Source organism: Hyperoodon ampullatus (assembly GCF_949752795.1).
Source record: "Hyperoodon ampullatus genome assembly, chromosome: 5".
NCBI classification, from domain to species: Eukaryota; Metazoa; Chordata; class Mammalia; order Artiodactyla; family Ziphiidae; genus Hyperoodon; species Hyperoodon ampullatus.
The window spans coordinates 6,719,296-6,733,228 of NC_136918.1; the positions used below are offsets into that span (position 1 = coordinate 6,719,296).

General features: G+C 38.8%; 1 protein-coding gene across 1 annotated transcript in view; it reads right to left on the minus strand.

The window, feature by feature from the left end:
• Nucleotides 1–11,261, minus strand: part of NMNAT3 (nicotinamide nucleotide adenylyltransferase 3) — a gene marked incomplete at both ends in the record, with an annotated part of 61,632 nt that extends 50,371 nt beyond the window's left edge. Inside the window, one exon of the mRNA XM_079704486.1 lies at nt 11,149–11,261. Coding sequence (XP_079560612.1) covers nt 11,149–11,261 — 113 coding nt within the window. The remainder of the gene's footprint in view (nt 1–11,148) is intronic.
• Between the last annotated feature and the right edge of the window lie 2,672 nt (nt 11,262–13,933).

The window sequence follows — 13,933 nt, forward strand, 5'->3', positions numbered from 1 at the left end:
ACAGACTGTGAGAAATAAATTTCTCTTGCTTACAAGCCACCCAGTCTATGGCATTTTTGCTTATAGCAGCCTAAACTGACCAAGGCACTCCCCAGGGGCAAAGGGCCCACTTTTGTTGCCTCTGCTTCTAGCGCAGCTTCCAGCACAGACAGGCGCTCAACAAGAAGTTTGTTGAGTGAATGGAGACAACACGGCATGGTGGCTACAAGTACAGACTTCAGGGCAGACTGGTTCTACCCTGTGTGTGATGCTGGGCAAGTCACTCAACTTCTCTGAGCTTTAGCTTCCCCATGTGTAAAATAGGGAGAGTGACAGCATCCACCTCATAGGGTTGTTAGGAAGATTCAATGACCTTTGTTTAAATGTAATGTACTCAGAACACTACCTGACAAATAGTAAGGATGGTATGTGTTTGTTAAATATGTAAAATGAACAGGTGCTAAATAATCATTAAATGAATAAGTATTAAGGAAGCTGACAGAAAACCTGATTTTAAAAAAGAAGTACAAGTGGATTGTTGTTGAAATATAGGCCAATGGCCAAATCATGCTGACTAGAAATAACAGACTGTCAAAGTAACAGAAAACAGGATTTAAATTTAATTCAACCTTCGTTAGTAAGTTTGCGACTACATGTTGGGAAAACAACTACTTACAACTGGGAATACATCCAACATCTTAGGAGAAATGCGGGCTCAAATTCTTAATCCAAAGAAAGCTTTAGGTATGTCTGATGCTATTGATTAGTCATATGCTGGGCTGAGTCATTTCTGTCAAAAATCAGCAAACCAAGAATAAAACTCCCAAATGAACTTTTTAAAACCACCCACACCCACTACACAAATTCATCCATCAAGGCTTTGAGAATCTTCTTTGAGAGTTCCCCACACAGCACACAGTGCAAGGCAAGAAAGCGCCTACGATTAGAGGACAACACTATAAAATACAGAAAATCCACAGATATCACACATTCCTACCGGCCCTTATCATATTCCCCAACATTCTTTCAAGTAAAGGAGTATAAAAAAAATAGCTGGCTCAACTTTTCATCCTTTGAGCATGTATGACTTTTTGTCAGGGTATTAACAATGAAAACCTTCAGACCTAAGTTTTCATCCAATGTAAAATTTTTTTACTATAAAGGGGTGTGTTATCACAGGACTAAAGACAGTAAAACGTTGTGATCTATTATAGTGCCTCTGTCAGTTTTTAAGGTTTTGCTGTTGCTTCAGGAGAAAAAGGAAGGAAGGAGAGTTGCAGTTTAAAGAAGTGGTGCTTGGCAAAGGGGAAAGGGCTCAGAACAACAAAGTAATTAGAGCTACTGCAGCAAACGAGGAATAAACTACTAATTTCTCCTCAAATGTACGACACAAGTTGTTTCAGCTTGTTCAGTTCAATTTATATGAGTGTAGTATCGAATTAAAATTGTGAGTTGTTTTAGTGAAAATACACCAACAGAAGGGAGATTTCATTTTCTTTATGAAAAAAGACAGTCAGCTGTGAGGCCAGATTTTCATCCAGCGTTACTTGTGAGCTGATTCTGATTGAGAGAAAAGGCCCTGTTTAAATATTTGTCCCCGGAGAAATGAGGGGTCGGGTGATGGCTTGATGAACAGCTCTGCTGGCTATGGGAGGCTACAGCTGGCCACTGGGGCTGTGGGTAGGGGGAGAGGAAGCCCAGCTGTGCTGAGAAGGGAAATTCTCACCACGCACCCCTCTCCATGACCTGGTTCTCCCTACCTCCAGCCTCATTTCTCTCCCATGTGCGGGAACGTGATTCTCTTCCACCTCTGTGTTACCAGTGCTGCTTTCTCTGCCCATAATGCCCTCTAAACTATGCTTGGCTAAGTCTTTCATGTTCTTCAAGCCTTGGGTGTCATCTCTTCCAAAAAGCTTTCCCTAACTGCCAGGTGACAGATGTCTCTCCTTTGCATCTAGTGCCACAGTTACTTGCTACCATGTGTCTCTCATCACCTACATTGTGCATCCCTCTTGGGCAGGAGATGCAATTTAATCAATTCTATTTCCAGCAACAGTGCCTGGCATGAAGAAGATGCAGTAGGTATCTGTGGAACGTTGAAAGATGCCAACCCGCTGTATAACACACAAAGACACAGGCAGCAGAATCCATTCTGGACTTTCAAAAATGACCAGGTACTTTCTATGCAAGAATGACTGAGAATAAAGGCAAGAAGATGCTCGAGGTCACATGTGAGGCCCCTCTACCTATTAATACTTTAAGTTACAGAAATCATATACAATATAAAAATATACTGTAGCCATATGATTAATTATTCATGCATTCTGTGGTTATCATGAGCTTTAAGGATGAGGAATATTCTCTGACACCTCGCTGGCCCACGCTAGAGCCTGACCATGTGCTAAATGAGAGTCTGCAAGTACATGAAGTATCCAAAGTCCCCAATACAGTGTACAGATGTTCCTGCCTGGGAAACAGCACATTGCACAAAGCAGAGTACAGGCCCTGCCCTGATAAACCTCAGAGCGAAGACAACAGGGGCATTTCTGATGAGTCAGGGTTGCTGGGAAAAGCCGCTTAGTGGCTAAGAGTCAAGCAGATGTTTATACCAAGCAAAGTAGATGCTATACACCCTGAAAAGAACATGATTCCACACACTACTTTAAGACATATAGGGAATACATTCCTACTTTCTCCCAAATAGAAATATTCTTTGTTTCCCCCACATACTTGCCTTAGGATAAATTTTGTGAAGTGGAATTGCTAGACTATGGATATATACTTTTTTTTTTTCTAAGAGATAAGGACATTTTATTTGTGACTTGTAAGAGATTGACAAGCTGTTTTCCACAGCCATTGAACTATTCACATTCCTTCCAGTAGTGTATGAGAAGTCCAATTACTCCACATCTTTGCCCATAGTTGGTATGACTGGTCTTTTTAATTTTAGCTGTTCTAATAGGGGTGGAGTGGTATCTCATTGTGGTCTTATTCTGCATTTTCTGTATGCAATTAAGCATCTTTCTGTGTGCTTATTTGCCATCTATATAACTTCTTTGGTGAAGAGTCTGTTCAAATAGTTCCTCCAATTTTTACCGGGTTATTTGGTTTTTTAAAAAATTACTGTATTGAGATGTCCTTACATATTCTGGATAAAAGTCCTTTAACAGATTTATGCTTTGCAATCCTTTCTCCCAGGCTATGGCTTGTCTTTTATTCTCTTAGTGTCTTTTGAAGAGGAGAAGCTTTTAATTTTGATGAAATCTAATTTGTCTTTTTTTTTTTTTTTTCCTATTTTGGATCACGCTTTTGGTAGTGTCTTATCTAAGAAATCTTTAACCTAAGGTCACAAAGATTTTCTCCTGTTTTCTTCTAGAAATTTCATAGTTTTATGCTTTACATTAAAGTTTATGATCTATTTTGAGTTAGTTTTTGTATATGGTGCCAGCTTCGGGTTGAGTGTTATTTTTTTGGCGGGGGTAGGGGGGAACATATGGATATTCAATTGTTCCATACCATTTTTTGAAAAGAGTATCCTTTCTCTTCTGAGTTGCCCTTTGCAACTTTGTCAAAACTCAGTTATCTATGTAAGGGGTGGGGGTCAAATTTCGTGCTCACTATTCTGTTCCATTGATCTATTTAACTATTTTTACACCAATACCACACTGTAACAAGTACTGTAACTTTATAATTAGTCTTGAAATCAGATAGTGTCAATCTTCCAACTTTGTTCCTTTTCTTTCAAAATTACTTTGGCTATCCTGGGTCATTTGCATTTCCATATGAATTTTAGAATTAGCTTATCAATTTTTACCAAAAAGCTTATTGGGATTGAATTGAACCTATAAGTAAATTTGGAGAGAACTGAAATCTTAACACTGTTGAGTCTTCCAACCCACAAAACAAGGCATATCTCTCCATTTTAACTAGGTTGTATTAAATTTATTGCAACAATGTTTTGTAGTTTTTAGCATATGGATCTTGCACACTTTTGCCAGATTTATCCCTATTTCTTTTTTTATGCTATTGTAAATGGTATTATTTTAAAATTTTAATTTATGATTCTTTGCTGCTTGTATATAGAAATGCAATGATTTTTATGTATTGATCTCCTATCTAGCAACATTACTAAACTCACCTATGAGTTCTAGGAGCTTTTTTGTAGATTTCTATGTATTTTCTCCATAGATGATTATGTCATCTACAAACATTTGTTTTCCTATTCCAGTCTAGATGAGTTTTATTTCTTTTTCTTGCCGATTGTTTTGGCTAGAACCTCCAGTACAATGTTGAATAGAAGTGATAAGAATGGACATCCTTATTTTGTTCCTCATCTTCTGACTGGAGAGTTTAATACATTTACAGTTAGGGTAATTACTGATAAGGAGGGACTTACTTCTGTCATAGTGCTATTTGTTTTCTATATGCCTTATATATTTTTGTTCCTCATTTCCTGCATTACTGTCTTTTAGTTGATTTTTTAGTAGTGAAACGTTTAAATTCCTTTCTCATTTTATCTTGTGTATTCTATCGCTATTTTATTTCTGGTTACCATGGATTACATTGAACATCTAAAAGTTATAACACTCTAATTTGAATTTATACCTGCTTAACTTCAATGACCTACAAAATCTCTGCTCTTTTAATGCTCTGTCCCCAGCCCTTTTGATTGTTGATGTCACAAAATTACATCTTCATACGTTGTGTGCCCCAACTAGTAATTCTTTTTTTTTTTTGTGGTACACGGGCCTCTCACTGCTGTGGCCTCTCACGCCGCGAAGCACAGGCTCTGGACGCACAGGCCCAGCGGCCATGGCTCACGGGCCCAGCCGCTCCACGGCATGCGGGATCCCCCCAGACCGGGGCACGAACCCGCATCCCCTGCCCCGGCAGGCGGACTCCCAACCACCGCGCCACCAGGGAAGCCCTAGTAATTCTTTTAAATGAATTAATCTCTTAAATTATGTAGAAAGCCAGACTTGAAGTTACAAACCAAAGTTACAATAATACTAGCTTGTTTTAGACCAAGTTTTTTTTTCCTTTAAGTGCATTAATCTCTTAAATTGTGTAGAAAATAAAAACTAGTTACAAACCATTGTTACTAGCTTTTACAATTTCCCATGTATTTACCTTTATTGAGATCTTTATTTCTCCATACAAATTTGAGTTACCATCTTGGGTCCCTTCATTTCACCTGCAGGACTCCCTGAGCACTTCTTGCAGGTGTAGTGGTAACAAATTCCCTCAGCATTTTTTATCCAGGAATGTCTTAACTTTCCTCTCACTTTTGAAGGATAGTTTTGCAAGATATGGGATTCCTTTTGGTTTTTTTTTTGGCCATGGTGTGCAGCCTGTGGATCTTAGTCCCCTGACCAGGGATTAAACCCACATTCTTGGCAGTGGAAGAGCAGAGTCCTAACCGCTGGATCACTGGGGAATTTCCCAGATATGGGATTCTTAGTTGACAGCTTTCTTCCAGCCCTTAGAATATAACAGTACACTGCTTTCTGGCCTCCAAAGATTCTGATGAGAAATCTGCTGAAAATCTTATTGAGGATCCCTTGTACGTGATGATTTGCTTCTCTTGCTGCTTTCAAGAATTATCTTTGTCTTTGGTTTTTGAAAGTTTGATTATAATGTGTCTTAGTGTGAATCTCTTTGAGTTCATCTTACTTGAAGTTGGTTGGGCTTCTTGGATGTTTGTATTTATATCTTTCATCAAATTTGGAAAGTTTCAGCCATTATTTCTTCAAATATTCTCTCTGCCCCTTTCTTTCTCTTTTCCTTCTTGGACTCTCACAACGTCCACCTTATGGTGTCCCATAGGTCGCTTAGGCTCTGTCCACTTTTCTTTAATCTTTTTTCTATCTGTTCCTCAGACTTGATAATTTCCATTGTCCTATCTTCACGTTTGCTAATTCTTTTTTTCTGCCTGCTCAAATATGCCTTTGAATCTCTCTAGTGAACGTTTCATTTCCGTTCTTATATCTTTCATCTCCAGAATTCCTTTTTGGTTTCTTTTTAGGTTTTCTATCCCTTTATTGATATTTCCATTTCGTTCATAGATGGTTTCTTGACTTTCTCCACATCTTCCTTTAGTTATCTGAGTATCTTTAAGACAGCTCTTTTAAAGTCTTTGTCTAGTAGATCTGCCATCAGGTCTTTTTCAAGGGTGATTTTTGTTTATTTATTTTTTTTCCTTTGAATGGGCCATACATGCCTGTTTCTTTATATGGCTTCTGATTTTTTTGGTTGAAAACAACATTTGACTCTAATGATGTGGTAACTCTGGAAATCAGATTATTCTCCTTCCCCAGTAATTTTGGTTGCTTCCTTCCCCTGATATTTTTGATAATTTATCCTTCCCCTGATATTTTTGGTTGCTGTTATTACTTATTGTTTTTTGACAGTTGTAGGCTGTCTTTGTGCTGAGGATCAGCCCAAAGTATAAAGTTAAAGTCTTCTCAGTCTTTTTTCAGACTTTCCCTAGGCATGTGTGGTCATTTCTAATTTTTCCCATATATGCAGTTAATTTTGAATGTCCTAGTCTTTAATGTCTGGCTCCCAAAAGGGGAAAAAGAGAAAAAGGAGGGGAGGGGAAAGCGTGCTGATTGTTTAAATCCCCTGGAAGGAGAGGGAGGGGCTTGCAACAATGAGAGGAGATGCAACAATGGCTGGCCACCTTCGTCTGCACATCAGTGATCAGAGGCAGTAACCAGAGATCAGAGCATAGATCCCCAGTATTCGGAAGACAGAGGCCCTTTCCCCCACACTGGCTTCCACAAGCTGTGTGCAGGCTGTTCCAGGAACATGGGCACAGCTGCCTGCCATGTGGCTGGGGGTGGGGGAGGGGTAGCTCTTACTGGGCTAAGAGCTGAAGTTGACTAAACTTAACTGCACTTTATCTGTCCATGTCTTCCCCTGGACGTAGTCCATCTTCAACAGACTTCAGTATTCCAAAATGGTTACATCAGACAGATTCTGTTGGTGCAATTATTGTTTAGGTGGGGAGACAGATTCCTGTGGCTTCCTGCTCTGCCATCTTCCCAGGAACCTTTGTGGGATGGTTTTTAAATCACAAATTAAACCTCTTTTGTTGGTATAAAGCTATTTAGGTTACTTGTTTCTTCTCATAAAAAAAAAATCTATTTTTGAATGAGCTTTGGTAGCGTGTCTTTTGAGGGATTTGTCTATTCCAATTTTTAAAATGATCAAATTTGTAGGCATAGAGTTGTTTATAATATTCCCTTATATTTTCTATATAAGTTTTCAAAATCTATAGTTATGTCACCTCTCTCATTCCTGATAATAGTAATTTATGTCTTTCCTCTTTATTTTCCTGTTAGTATGGCTAGAGGTTTATAACTTTTATTGATTTCCTCAAAGAAACAACTATTGGCTCAACTGATTTTCTGTAAAGTGTTTCTGTTTTCTCTTTAATTGATGTCTGCTCTGTTCTTCATTATTTCCTTTCTTATGCTTATTTTGTGTTTCATTTGTTCCTCTATTCCTAATTTCTTAACATAGCTGAAGTCGTTGACTTAAAACCTTTCTTTTTTTTCTAATATAGTGTTTAGTTAGTGCTACAATTCCCCCTAAGTATTGCTTTAGTGACATCCCCAAATTTTTGATATATTCGACTTTAATTTTCATTCAGTTCAAAATATTTCCTCATTTCCATCTTGATTTCCTTTGTGACACATGGGTTTTTTAGAAGTGTGTTATTCCATTTTGGTATTTGGGGAATCTTCCAGAAATCTTTCTATTATTGATTTCTCATGTAATTCCATTGTGGTCAGAGAACACATTTTGTAGGATTTCAAGCCTTATACATTTATCAAAGCTTCTTTTATGGCCCAGAATATAGTCTATCTTGGTAAATGTTCTCTGTGCCCTTGAAAGGAAAGTGTATTCTGTTGATGTTTGGTAAGTGTTCTATGAAAGTCAACTAAGTTGAATTGGTTGATAGTGTTGTTCAAGTCTTCTATATCCTTAATAATTTTCTGCATATTTATTCTATCAATTAGTGAGAAGAGACTTAAAATATCAGACTGTAATTGTGGATTTGTCTATTTCTCCTTGTTGTTCTATATGTTTTTATTCTTATGTATTTTGATATTCTATTATTACATTTTAAAACGGTTTCGGATTATTATTTCCTCTCAAAGAATTGACCTCTTTATAATTATGAAATGACTTCCTTTATTCCTGTTAATATTCTTACCGCTGAAATCTCCTTTCTCTGACACTAGAGCTATTTCAGCTTTCTTTTAATTAGTGTTTGCATGGGCTAGTTGTCTATTCATTTACTTTGAACCTAATTGTGTCTTTATATTTGGTATGTTTCTTGTAGGCATCAGATAATTGTAGTTGGGTCCTGCTTATTTTGTCCAATCTGACAATGCCTGCCTTTTAGCAGAATGTGTTAGACTATTTATATTTAAAGTGATTATTGATATGATTAGGTTTCAGTCTACCATTTTGTTATTTGCTTCTATTTGTCCCGTCTATTCTTTGATCCCCCATTCCCCTGTTTCTTCCTTCTTAGATTAACTGAGTATATTCTCATTCTATTTTATTTCCATTGAAAAAGCTTATGAGTTATAACTGTTTGTTTTTTTTATTTTAGTGGTTGCATTAGGGTTTATAATATATATCTTTAACTTATCACAGTCTACCTTTAAGTGATATTATAACACTTCATGTATAGCATAAAAACCTTACAATACTATTCTTCTATTTTTCCCCTCCCAGTTTTTGATACTGCTGTCATATATTTTACTTCTACATATGTTATAAACCCCACAATATATTGTTATTTTTGTTTAAATGGTCAATTATCTTTTAAAGAAATTTAAATAATAAAAAATATATATAATTGCCCACGTGGTTATCAATGCTCTGTATTCCTTTGTGTAGATACATTTTTCCATTTGGTATCATCTTACTTCTGCCTAAAGGACTTTAGTATTTCTTGTGGTGCAGGTTTGCTGGTGGTGAAATCATTCAGCTTTTGTAGATCTGCAAATGTCTTTACTTTGCCTTTGTTTTTGAAAGATATTTTTGCCAGATATAGAATCCTAGATTGACATGTTTTTTTCTTTCAGTACTTTAAAGATCTGTACCACTGAATTCCCTTTTGCTGAATTCAGAAACAAGAAATCTGCTATCTTCTTTATTTGTTCTTCTGTAGCTGCCTTTAAGATTTTCTCTTTATTATTGGTTTTGAGAAACTTTATTATCATATACCTTGGCGCTGTTTTCTTCATGTTTCTTGTGCGTGGGGTTTGTTGAGCTACTTGATTAAATCTGTTTTCATCAAATTTGAAAACAATTCAGTGATTACTGCTTCAAATATTTTTTCTGTTCTTTGTTTGTTTTTTCCTTCTAGGAGTTCAGTTACAAGTATATTAAGATGATTTAAATTATCTCATATCTCACCAATATTCTTTATTTTTAAAAATTCTTTTTTCTCTTTATGTTTCATTTTGGATTGTTTCAGCTTGGATAGACTGTTATAGCTTCAAGTTCACTAACCTTTTCTTCTGCAGTGTCTAATCTGTCGTTAATCCTATCCAGTTTATTTTTCATCTCACCTACTGTAGTTTTCATGTCTAGATATTTGAGTCCTTTTAATATTTTCCATGTCTCTACTTAATTTTTGAACATATGTCACATAACTATTGTAATCTTTAATGTCCTAGTCTGCTAATTCTAACATCTGCATCAGTTCTGGTTTGACTTCCATTGATTGATTTTTCTCCTCATTATGGATGTGTGTATAGACTTCAGTTCTCTTTTTCTATGGAAAACCAAGTTGCCCTCCAAAAATGTTTTATCATTTCCCATCACTACCAATACATGAGTGTTTGTTTCCCTCCCTATCCTGCCAGCACTGAATTTTGACAATCTTTAATCTTTGCCTATCTCATAGGCTAGAACTATTTACTACCACAACGGATAGTTATTGGGCACCAGCTATAAGCCTAGTGACAGACGGTGGCAATTCTGTGGTGTTCAAGCAGTCACAGTAGCTGCCCTCATGGTGCTTATTACCTTGGGGTGTTTATGTTTTTATTTGCATTTTCATTGATTATTAGTGATGTTGAGCAGCTTTTCTCAAGTGTACTGTCCATTTATATTTCTTCTTTGGTATATGGCTTACTAATGCTCACTGACCAGTTTTAAGTTAACTGTTTGGATTTTTTATTCCTATGTCAGAGCTATGTATTTACTAAAAATAAATACTTCAGTTTTTGAGAAATTAAAAAATGTTTTGTAAACAAAGACATTTCTTTAAAATAAATTAATATTTGTAAGTAATTTCTTTGAAGAAATGATTTACATGTTACTCAAATATTTTTTTCTATGTTAAAAGTAAATAGAAATTGATTTTGGTTTAAAAACAGCAAACATTTTTGAGCAATGCAAAAATACAAAATACATATATGAATACATAAGATATACATAAATACGTAATGAATAAAACTTTCACATGTATCTGACATCAACAAATAAATGACTTATATTCTTTAGAAATAATCATGCAGATTACAAATGCCAATTTACTCTCTTACTAATGAAATGGAAAGTCAAGGAGATGGAACATTTCGAGATTAAATATTTCCAGCTGATTAAATATTTCTGGCAAAGCCATGCCATCTGTATTAGAAATGCCCTATATACAAGTCTGTTAATTTGTAATTGTCTAAGATCTATTCTCTCAAAGGAGAACGGGTCAAAATCCCCATTATAGAACGTTTGTTTACCCACTGAAGAGTAGCAGGCGTTCTCAAAGGTACATGCTACCTATTCATCTGGCTGTGTGGGTAAATGCTTCCTGGAGCCCCAGGAAGGATGTCCTGATTGAGACACAGGTTCTATAACGTGCCCAGTTGTCTTTTTAGCATTAATGGTCAATGTGAAGTGGACAGGGAGGTAGTGGATCCTGAGAAGCATTTCAACTCTATGGCCAGGGATATGACTTGTACACATGTCACACGGCTAAGGGGTGTTAGCTCTCTGAATATGATGGAGGAAATGTATGTCACCAGTTATGCTGTGAATGAATAAACTGAACAGTTTTCATAATGGGGGTGATGACAGCAGCCAGCAAAGCCCCAAGAGGCCCAACCCACCAGTTCTTCCATTGGGCCTGGGCCCCGTGACTGACCTGTCTGGTGAAGGTGGTCTCTGGCCACCTCAAACAAGCGCAGGTGCATGTTGGTGATGGGGTTGAAGGAGCCACAGGCCAGGAGCACCACGGGGATTCGGCTCTTCATCTTGTCAGGCACATTCACACTCGCCGCAGCAGCCACCCTGCCTTCATTGGGACAAAAACTCACGTCAGGGAGCGGGCACCAAGACAAGGGCCAAGATCAGTGTCTCTAAGCCACACCCAGGCCATTACTTCTCACTTGTAGGATGACTGAGGGGGCAAGAATAACAATAACAACATGTACAGGAGGTTCACCATGGGCCAGGACCTGTGCCAAGCACCACACCAAGGTACCGCTCTTATCTTACCAAACGCTTTCAACTGAATCCTGAGTAGTTACTTATACAGCTCAGGGACCTTAGAAGCTGCAAGGCCAGGGCTGGAAGCCAGGCAGCCTGACCCAAAGACCATGTTGTGCCCATAACCTCTACATCCTCCCTGTGCTCTGATGGATCACCTTAGGGTCAAAAGGCATATGTGAGATGCCCCAAATGTCATCTCTGAGAGTCCAAATAGAAGTCACAGGCCTCAGAGCAGAGTGGAACTTTTTAAAAACTTATTTTAAAATAATTTCAGACTTATACAAAAAAAAGTTGCAAAATCTGTACAAAGAATTCCTATATACCCTTTACACAGAGTCCCCAAAAATGTTAACATTTTACCACATTTGCTACATTCATTCTCCCTCTCCATATATACACACATATCTGTAAATACCTATAATTTTTTTCTGAAATGTTTGAGAATAAGTTGGAGACATAATACCTCTTTAAATACTTCAGTATGTGTTTTCTAAGAGCAAAGACATTTTCTTATATAACTGCAGAACAACGATTAAAATCAGAAAATTAACATTGCTACAGGACTATAATCTAATCTACAGGTCTTTTCTGATTTCACTCATTGTCTTTATCTGGGGCCCAAGCATTTTTTGAGAGGGTCAGGCCCAGACACTCTCCATACATAGTTCATTTATCCTCACAACAACCCTACAAGTGTAAGTAATATTATCCTCATCTTGCATATGAGGAAGCTGAGGCTCAGAGAGGGACTATCATTTGCCCTAGGTCACACAGCCAGTAAGAGGTAGAACTAGGAGTCAAACCAAGGCCTAACTCCAGTGAAGCCCTTCATGAACATTCCAGGAGGCAGTGCCTCAGTGGCAGGAGAGCCCTATCAGCCAACCTGCCCTGGAGCCCAGGCTGTTTTCTGCTTTACTTTAACCTCACCCAGGTGCTGAAAGCTACAGAGTAAGAAAACAAGAGAGTGGGCCCAGAGGAGGGCTGGGTGGAGACTGAAAGGGCACCGGCCAGCTGGGAGTGGACCTGCCTCCTGGTACTGGGAAGGCTTAAGCACCTCCTTGGGTACATAGAGAAGTTGTTCTGGCAGCGTTCTGAGCTATGGTGGTGTGAGGATAAAAAACTCTCAACATAGGTGGGCTGTGGTTTCTTCCCACTTTGAGGCAGCAGGGACACCCCCTGCTGCATGAGAAGAAAGCAGACTGCATGACAGCTGCTGGCCCTGGCTTCTTCCTGGGGAGGGCGGATCTTTAATGAGATAGTATTTGCAGTGTGTGCTGAGCTACTCACAAGAGCAGCCTTGAAATGAGTGTATCTGAAGAGGCTGGCTGTTTTCTACAACTGTTAGGAAGCCTTTCAAAATTCTACTTCGATCTGACAAAATATCATTTTTTTTTAGAGCCCTTCAAACATGGAACTGCAGCATCTCAGGTAACATGGGTTTTGATCCATTTTCTCCAAAGTTCCCCAAAACTCTAAATTAGAACATTAGTTTGAATGGTGGCATCAATGCGATGCAGTGCGACGATGGGAAGGAGAACAAATGATATATTGGAAGTGTGTGTCTGTCTTTTCCTTCCTTGCGTGGTCACACTGAGCCACGCTGCTCTGACAGCGACTGACTCTGTCTGAGCCGCACCTCAGGCTGCAGGTCGCAGTGGGTGCACATTCCCAGGCTCAGGAACGAGGTCAGCGCTCCTGCGTCGTCTGTTTACGCCAACGTGCTTCAACTAAACACCCTCCCAAGCCCAAACCCAGAGAAATACAATGATAGGGCTGAAATGGACTCCCTCTGGGGGGTCAGCAGAGAATACACCAGGCTCCGATTTGAGCGCATCTCAAAGGTCGGATGCATGCCATAAAAGTGACTCATCTGCCCTATCATGTCATAGTATCTAGCGAGATGAAGCAAGCGTGGGGGACTTGTGCTACTGGGAAAGGCTTCTCACCAATAAGCATTTAATAGAGGTCCACCGAGTGAACAGCAATTGCAGCTGAGGGATTTAACAAGTTGAGAAGGTGGCATACGGTCTTCTTGGAATGTATCATTAAACTGGAGGCAAGGCAAACAGATTCCACCTACGGACCCCGCCCCCTCCCCAGTTTACCGCCTCCCACTTCACAGTCATCCCGATAGCATTTCATCCAGTTCCTCAAATACAACACGCAGCTCCTTTCTCCTGCTGGTGTAAATGCTCTTCCGGCCACCTGAAACGAATGCCCTCCTTGCCCCTGCCTTCAAGGTGTTCTCCTTGGAGGCCAATGCCTCCCCACACCCCCATCATGCTAACTGTACCTGTTACTTTTTCACTTTCTTCTTTCATGGACCATAGACCTGCCACTGCCTTGTTTCCGTGTCTCTCTTCCCCCAAGTAGAAGGTGAACTCCTCCAGGGAGGTCTCTTATTCATCTAGGCCCCTCAACTCCTGCAGGGTGC